At 53.6% G+C, this 8854-nt stretch overlaps 1 protein-coding gene across 1 annotated transcript in view; it reads right to left on the bottom strand.

Annotated features, from left to right (window-relative positions):
- The window catches only part of Gas6 (growth arrest-specific 6), a 29560-nt gene that overhangs the window by 20523 nt on the left and 183 nt on the right, over window positions 1-8854 (bottom strand). The window contains exons 2-4 of the mRNA XM_013022710.1: window positions 8665-8831; window positions 2186-2210; window positions 257-319 (exon numbers count right to left, since the gene is read on the bottom strand). Of these exons, the coding sequence (XP_012878164.1) occupies window positions 257-319; window positions 2186-2210; window positions 8665-8831 (255 nt within the window). The remainder of the gene's footprint in view (window positions 1-256; window positions 320-2185; window positions 2211-8664; window positions 8832-8854) is intronic.

Genomic DNA, 8854 nt, shown 5'->3' with positions numbered 1-8854 from the left:
CCGGAGGACAGCTGCCTGCCAATCACAACCAAGAGGACAGCTGCCTGCCAATCACAGCCAGGAGGACAGCTGCCTGCCAAGCACAACCAGGAGGAAAGCTGCCTGCCAATCACAGCCAGGAGGACAGCTGCCTGCCAATCACAGTCAGGAGGATAGATGCCTGCTAATCACAGCCAGGAGGACAGCTGCCTGCCAATCACAACCAGGAAGACAGCTGCCTGGCCCACAAACTTGCAGTGAGAAAGGAGATACTCACTCTGAACACATGTGGCAAAATCCGGGTTTTTGGTGTAAGGAGATCCATATTTATTGATGCACTCTACAAAAGAAAAAGAAATGGCAACGTCACTCATCCACCCTAGAGTGGGCCCAGCATCAGAGCCTGTGCCAACAGCGGCTGAGCAGCTCTGGGGTGCTTGCTGTCTGCCCCACCTGGGGCTGGCATCCTCCCATGACAACGTTCTGGCCTGACTGTCACAAGAACAAAACACTCAGTGGTGACAAGGGTGACCTTCTGTCAAGGTAGCTGCTGTAAGGAGACATTATTCTATTACTATAATTAGCTTACATTAGTTATTCAGAGGGGGTCTCATTGTTACATTTCCACGTTTACAATATGTCTCAATCAATCTTACCCCCTTCGTCATTCTTACTTCTTCCCCTCCTCCTTTCTAAGACAATTTCAAGGGTTTTCTTTGTTCCACTTTCATCATTTTAAACAATCTATTCCAATTGTAATAATCTGCTTCCAAAATGTATTTCAAAATATTTACTCTGTGCCATCCTTCCTTCCCCTGTCCCCACTGAAGACACATCTTAATCCTGAGTCTTCCTTGGTCTGAGGTGCTGTCCAGACACTCTGTGAGGGGCCGTAGGGTACCAGAGGCTGCAATCGGGGCCTTGCATTTGCCAGGCAGGTGGTCTGCACCGAAGCCCTCTTCTGCCCAAGCTACCTGACCATGATCCTCTTATTAACACTGGAGATGCCGGTGGAGTATTTAGTCTCCACCCAGGACCTCAGTGGGCACTGTTGCTCGTCCTCACATGGGAAGACAGCATGGGCAAGGCAGGGTAGAGTGCTACATGCCACAGCTAACTGTCACCTTCTGTCTCAGCACTCAAAGCACCAGCACATCCAGTGCACGAGATGACTCCGGGCTTCTCAGAGACAGTCACAAGCCCCTCTGCTGGTGGCAGAGCAGAGATTCTGGAGAAAATGGCAGGCCAAGAAACTTACTTGAGGGCACTTTACAAAGTTAAAAAGATGGGGCTGGGAAGGTGGCTGAGTGGTAGAGCGCTTGCCTTGCATGCATGAGGCCCTGGGTTCGATTCCTCAGCACCACATAAGCAAAAAGAAAAAAGTCAGAAGTGGTGCTGTGACTCAAGTGATAGAGTACTAGCCTTGTGCTGAAGAGCTGAGGGATAACGCCCAGGCTCAGAGTTCAGGCCCCATGACCGGACCCCAAAATAAAAAGACCTAGAGACACATTTCTCCACATTTCTCTCCTTACAAGCCATAGGCATCCCAAGCACTTTTAAATGGTGCTAGTTCATGAAAGGAGCCATTCTGAGGGTCTCTGCTAGCGAGTGTGTGGGGGACAGAACTGTCCTCCAAGAAGAGGCCATCATTTCCTCTCCTGAGGGACAGTCCACCCATACACCTCCCTCCAATGGCTGAAAGAATGTGTGCTTGTGTGATCCTGGTCTTCAAACCAAACCAAGAGCTTTCCACATTCTGAGTTTTAATGAATAACGTGGTAGATGTCAATAAAGATGGTTTATGCCTGCAAACTCTTGGGGGAAATTATAACTTTGGAAAGACAGAGCTTACTGAGACCAGTAAGTCTGGGGACCCCATGTTAACCCTTTCCATCTAGTGGGGGAGGCTAGAGTCATAGCTGAGAAGAGACTGGCACTGAGGTTCCACCAACATGAAATAAAACTACATCATAATGGGCTAGAGCGGGAGGCCTGGCTCAAGTAATAGAGCACCAGCTGAGCAAGCAAGACCCTGAGGCCAAACCTTGGTATGGCAGGAACTAAAACCTATGACACAAGACATCATACTCTTACTTTTTACCTTCATGCTTTGGATCGTAACAAACCTACAGTCCTCTCTCCTCCCCCCAGGAATTCCTCCAAATATGGCTGCATGACAAAGAAGTTGTGTAGTCTTTCAACTTACCTAGATATCTTGGGTAAAAATAGTCCTGTGGACAGAGAGAGAAAGACAGCTGTTTACTGGCACAGTCAAAGGTTCCTCAAATACCACAGCAGCCGGTTATCAAACGTAGGACACAAAACCCTCTGGGGACAGGTGATGGAGATGAGACTCCTCTACCACAGCTCCTGACCGAAAGCTGCTTCCAGGGAGGAAGGTGCTGTGAGGAGCAGAAGCCCCAGAGGCCTCTGCTGACTGGCCTCTGCAGAACGGCTCTGAAGCATCCTTACTTGTGACACAAGCAAGTCACTGTTCCTTGCAGCATTCAGAGTGCCTCTGCAGAGGACACTCCGGGGAGAAAACGTTCCAGAAAGAGGCCCAATCATATTCCCAAAGACGAGGAGTTGCCTTAGCTATGGACTCCCCATGTCCAGCACCCACAACACTGGCCTTCCTTCATCATACAAAACACATGCGCTGGCCAAGCCATGAGAGGTCTTGTTCATCCCTGAGTGCTCACGTAAGAGTGCCACACTGCACACAAGCGGACTGTGTATACCAGAGCCACCTGCCCATGCTGACCAATGGCAGGTCCTTTGCTCCTGGCCTGTGCCTGGTCAAATCAGTTTCCAGTGTACAGCTTAGGGCCAATCACCTCAGCACTTTGGCCCAAACCCTCTCCAGCTGGACTGTAGAGCAGCAGTCTCTGGAAGCCGTGGTACTAGAGGCATGATTACCTCCTTCTGCTATGCCTGCACAGCCACCACTGTGAAGGTCTTTTCAGCATTAAGATGGGTGTGGAGTTTGCCCCAGGTCACCAAATAGGCAGGACTGAAGGCTGAAGACCAGTGGCTCCCCTTGGGCTCTCGGGAAAGTGCAGAGGACAGCAGAGGGGCACCTCCCAGGTACTCACGGCTTCCGCTTCCCGAGGGGGCTCCACACACACACGCCTATGCTTAGGGTCTGCCCACACACCTCTGCTTTGGGGACAGAGCTGATGGAGGACTCGAAGGTACAAGCTGGGGCGCTACGCAGTTTGTAAGGCACACCCAGATGTGCATCTAGAAATCAAGGCTCTAGTAGAGATGGGGAGTTTTGAACTCTTGTGAGGCAAGATTGAGACAAGGGGACATTTCTGCCTGAGTGGCTGTGGGCAGAATGCACCAGGAGCAGCCAGGTCTGAGAAGCCAGGGCCACAGGGCTGGCGAGCCTGCCTGCAGCTGCTCATCCACTTAGCCATGATGGCAAACTGCAAGAACAGGAGAGAAGAGCAAGGTGAAATGATTACATAAACTCTAGAACAAGAGAGAGTGGCTTGTAGCCTCGCTCTTGGGGAACAGGCAGTTGCCAGCAGATCATCTCTGGGGGAAGGCTTTGGTTCTAAACAAATGATTTAGGATGGGGGCAAAAGTGTCCCCTAGGTTGAGAAAACCAGGAATTGCACTAGTAAGAATAGGAAACAATGAAGAACTAGCAAAAACATCCAACTACACACAGTGTTTGCACTATTCAAGTTTCCAAACTCTCACTAATCATGCCGGTTAACAGTGGTATGCAGTAGCTCTGTTGCTGCAAAGTGTTTTGAATAAAAAGTGACATGTTGATCTCCCCTCGGCCAACCTCACCTAGAGGAACCAATGCCCTCTCAAACCTTCAGGAAACAGAAGCAACTTTGCCTTATAATCCAGGAACAAGACAGATAAGTCTCAAATAAAAACAACGCTAAAACCAACACACCTGAAAATTGTCACACATCTTCCTGACAAACCAGTGCTGTCCTTCAGGAGCACTGTGAGAAGACAGACTGCCCAACACCACAGGTATTAGCAGAGCACACTGCTTTAGCAGAACCCACTCCATTATAATACAAGTTGCCAGGTACCTGAACCCCACCTGTACCCTATAGGGGCCTGCTCATCTTAGACCCAGCAGTCCCCTGGGGGAGGAGGACAGGCCAGGGGCCAAGACTGGAATCAGGGACTCCCCGACACACACTCTCACTCTTCTAGAACTGGGAGGTACGAGACCCATGGGAACAGGGTAGGTGAGGATGGAGCTGGGTTTAGGGGCCTTTTCCATCTTGAGGTCATTCCCCAGGATTTGCCTCTATTTTGCCTAAACAGCTAAGGAGAAAAGTGATAAAACACAAGGCAGCTGCATGGTTAACTGCAAGAGCTGAGAGCTACAGTTACTTGGAAGCACCAGCCCTGGTGCTGACCATCTCCCAAGGCCCAGGGCAGCAATGAATACAGAGATGGCAGATGGGGAAGTTGAGGAAGAAATGATGGGTGGATGGGTAGATGGATGGATGGATGGATGGATGAGTGGGTGGATGGATGGATAGATGGATGGATGGATGGATGGATGGATGGGTGGGTGGGTGGGTGGGTGGATGGGTGGGTGGATGGATGGGTAGATGGATGGACGGGTGGATGGATAGATGGATGGATGGATGGATGGATGGATGGATGGATGGGTGGGTGGGTGGATGGATGGATGGATGGGTAGATGGGTGGGATAGGGACAATGGGGATAGGGAGGCAGGAGCCAAAAGTAGAAAATACCCAGCAATAGACCCCATTCTAAAATCCCAGATAGCCTGTATCCTGAGCCTGTATCCTGTCCTGACAAGACAATGGCCCTACATCCTATGGAGCCCACTCTCTCCAATCAAGGCTAAGCACAGGCATTTGGAAAAGTAAACAAAAAACCCTTCAAGACAAACCATCAACAATAAAGATCAAATCTGGGTAGTCACGGACAGGGTCCAGGCCTCACAAGAAGTGCCCTGGCTTGTGCCTCTGAGTAACCTCACTGGACAGTAACAACCATGGGCTCCACAGCTTCTTCACAGCCAGTCCCGATCTTGATGGTCCAGCTCATTCCCTGAGGTGCACCTCCTCAGCTACCGCTGCTTACTACCACCCTACACTTCAGGTTCTTTCCCAGCACTCTGGGCAGCACCGTCATCTCAGATGTTGTGCCCAGGAACAGAGGAATGAACAGCTGGATCCCTATCCCTGATAACAGTTCCCAGGAGTGAGTCACACCACCTCTGCTCTCCATTGCCTCTTACACAAGAGAGTGGGAATCCTACCTCTCCACACCTCTGCTCCTGCTTTTGCTCAGTTTCAGATCTCTGACTGAATTCCAGCCAAGGAGGGAAGAGCATGGAACCTAACTAAGCAGAGCTGGTGGGGTGGGTGAGGATAACCTCCTCATTCTGCTGGAATGTAGGTACGCAGATTGGCACTTCTGCATCCTGTACCACGTGAGGAGGCTGGGGATGCTCCCACGCCCAGCTCAGGTAGACAGAGTGTGTTCCTGGCCTCCGGTGAGCAGCCACCTGCCGGCAACTTACCTTCTTCATGAAAAAGAGACAAACTTCAAAATCACTTAAACTACCAGTTTGCTGTTTAGGTTCCTGAAATACTACACCAGCTGAATTTGACAAAACAGTGTAAGTAGAACCGTAATCACCTTCAGACTGAAATTATAGACCTAACAAGAAGAGAAATTGCAAGACTCAGCAAGAATGTTTGAGGAGATACCAACCACAAAGCCACTGATAAATAAGGCTTTAGGTTCATTAATAGTAAAAGAAAAGAGTTCAGTCAGAGGCTGATATTTGAGAATCTTGGTTGAAGACAGCAGGGGCAGAAAAATTCCTGAGATCTTTATCTCACAAAAGCTGGAAGTGGAGCTGTGTGTGGCTCAAATGGTGGAGCACCAGCCTTGAGCTTGAGCCTTGGAAAGCCCGAATCACCTCAGTGAGTATGGGACAGTGGACTTGGGGCCAGGTGTCATCTGTGCCTCCCTGAGAAAAGACCTGAACAGAGCCCTGAAAACATAAAAGCACAGAAGGTCCTGACCTAAATGTGTGTACTCCCCAGCTCCCTGAGAGGTGTAACAGCAATATGCATGCATGTGTCTGGTTTACAAAAGAGGCTGATATGCCTCTGACGGGCAGGATGCTCCCTCCACCCTGAGCCTCTGACCAGCAGGACACACCCTCCCACCCTGTGCCTCTGGTGAACTCCTCCCTTCTCACTAGGAGAGTAACAACAAAAAGGAAAAGGAGATAAGAGAAGCCTGGGTGAAAGGAGGGGCAATGTGATTAGAGTGGCCAGGCCAGCTGCCCAGGACACATCCGGAATGTGGGTGGAGGGAGGACCTCCTTCCTCCCCATGGAAGGTGTGTGAGAACCAGCAAGCCGCTGGCCCAGGCCTGGGAGGTTAGACGCTTTCTCCCAATAGGAAGAACCCCTAACTTGGAACCCAGGCTGACCGGAAGGACCTGGGATTAGCCAGCACAGTGAGCAAAAACTGCCCCCTGTATGGCTTGAGGGGCCCCGGAGTCCAGAGGCTGACTGGAGCTGAGCTGCCCGGGCTGCCTAGCTGGAGGGCAGGGCCACAGTCCCCACCCCAGCCCAGTCTGGGAGAGAGGAGCGGGGAGGCCATCTTTTTTGCTAGGAATGCAGGTGGTGAGCAGTGTGTGCAGAACTTCCATGCTCAGGTCTCTAAGGGTGTGGAGGAGGAGGGGCTGGGACAGCCCAGAGTGTAGAGCCCCACCCTGGATTCCCAGAGCCCTGTCCCACAGGCCACCTGGCTTCCAGGAACTAAAAGAAAGCAAGCCAGCGGCCAAATCCAGAAATCCAGGCCAGAGCGCTGCAGGAGGCTGGTGGCAGGCTTGGAGGCAAGGGCCAGTAAGTCCCAGGCTGCAGGGAAGAGGCCCAGGAATGTGTCCAACTGCAAACCGATCCAAGGGTTATTACTTGGTTCTGGGCACTGCAGAGAGGGAGGGGATTGGTAGACAACTCGGATGTGAATGGACATAGGACCAGACTGTGACAAGACAGGAAGGGATCGGCTACTCCAGCATGGTAGCCATACCAGGTGGGAAATGCAGAGCACTGTGTCAAAAAGGACCTTCATTTTACATCTTTGCAAATAAACTTAAAACAAGAAATCAACTAAAACCAGAGGAGCCTGCTTTGGGGAAGAGCAGCCCAGTGTCAGGGCAGCCAGGAAAGGCCAGCTCCAGCCTGTAGTTCTGGCAGGCAGGTTGTAGCGGGCAGGGCTCCCTGGGCTGGGCCATGGCCATGTTCCTCTCAACGCTTGTCGCCACAGGCCCGGCCCCACACTCTGTCCAGCAGAATGCTCCTGGCGAGGAGGGTGCCAGAGGGTGCCCAGATGACGGGTACATGACGGGTGCAGGGGCATGTGGGCTCACATGACAAGGTACAGGGGTGTAAGGGTCCAGATGTAGGGTATGGGGGTGGGGGACTCCTTTATGGCGTTGAGACCTGCCAGGGACAAGATTCGCTGAGCAGTCAGGATTCAGCACCAAAGAAACAAGAAAAGCAACAAGCCTTGATCTCTACCAGGAGCACAGCCTGCTCACTGCTGAGAAGGACAGCACAGTCAGCCATCCCAGGAGAGCAAAGAAAGATGGGGAGGGGTTCTAGCTTTGGCACCATGCAGATGCAACAAAGTACCCACCAGGCACCCAACAGGCCTAAGGCTTGCTTCAGGAAAGCAGGCCCAGAGTGGGGGATGTCCACAGCCAAGATCCTACACAACACACAGAGCCACTGTCCAGTCACAGCCAGGCCCCTACAACAACACACAGAGAGTGACTGTACAGTCATGACCAGGATCCCTACACAGCACACAGAGAGGGACTGTCCAGTCATAGCCAGGATCCCTGCACAACACACACAGAGCGACCGTCCAGTCATGGCCAGGATCCTACACAACACACAAACTGTCAGGTCATGGCCAGGATCCCTACACAACACACAGGGAGCTAGCATGGGGAGGGCTGTCCACAGCCCAGGGTCTACAGGGAGCAAAGAAAAATTCCAGCCACATCACAACCTCAGTGTGAACCTCGGTGTGAACTGCACTGGAAAGGCCACCGGGTGACCAGGAGCTCACCGTGTGCATGGCCGCTGGCAGAGCTGCGGCTCCCCACGGCCCTGAAGCTGGCCTCGCCTGAGCGTGGGGGCTGCCTCGGACGCCCCCTTGGCCTTCCTCCTGTTCCTCCCTCCCAGCCCGCCCTCCCTCCCCGTTCCCCTTCCCCCCCACCTCCCGCACCCACGCCCGCAAGGCTCTGCTCTGCAGTTGGCGGCAGGCCCGGTGTCCTACTCCCCAAGGACATTATTAATAGACGTCCGTCCCAGGGCCTCCTGCAGAGGCCAGCCCGCCCCCACCCCCTCTCCTTCCTCGTCCTCCCCGCTGCCCCCTTCCCTCCCCTCCCCCGCGCAGCCCCACCTCGGTATCTGCGAGCCTGCGGCTCCCGCAGCCCTGGGGTTGAAGACCCCGCCGTGGGTTCGCGCGGTCTGCTAACCACGGCCTTTCCGTGGTTAGGTAGGGCTCCGTTCGTCCTGCGGGGCCGCTGCGGGACCCACGCTGCGGGGCCGGGGCCGAGCTGGGGTCGGGGAGGGCCGGGGCGGGAGCGGGGCTGCGGCCTGGGGTCTGGGGTCAGGGCCCGGCGCTCACCGTCTCCAGGTTGTTCTCGAACACCTCCCGCGCCTCCTCCCGGCTGCACAGCTCCTCCACGCACTCGCGCTCTAGGTGGCCCTGCTTGGCCTCCTCGAAGACTTGGTAGGCGCGGCGCGGCCGGGCCCGCAGGAACTGGGCGGCCTCGCGCGCGCGCAGCAGCGCGGCTGCGGGAGAGGGCACGTCAGCT

This window comes from Dipodomys ordii, unplaced genomic scaffold (genome assembly GCF_000151885.1).
Source record: "Dipodomys ordii isolate 6190 unplaced genomic scaffold, Dord_2.0 Scaffold64, whole genome shotgun sequence".
NCBI lineage: Eukaryota > Metazoa > Chordata > Mammalia > Rodentia > Heteromyidae > Dipodomys > Dipodomys ordii.
The sequence above is the reverse complement of the archived record's forward strand: the minus strand, read 5'-3'. Positions and strand labels throughout refer to the sequence as shown.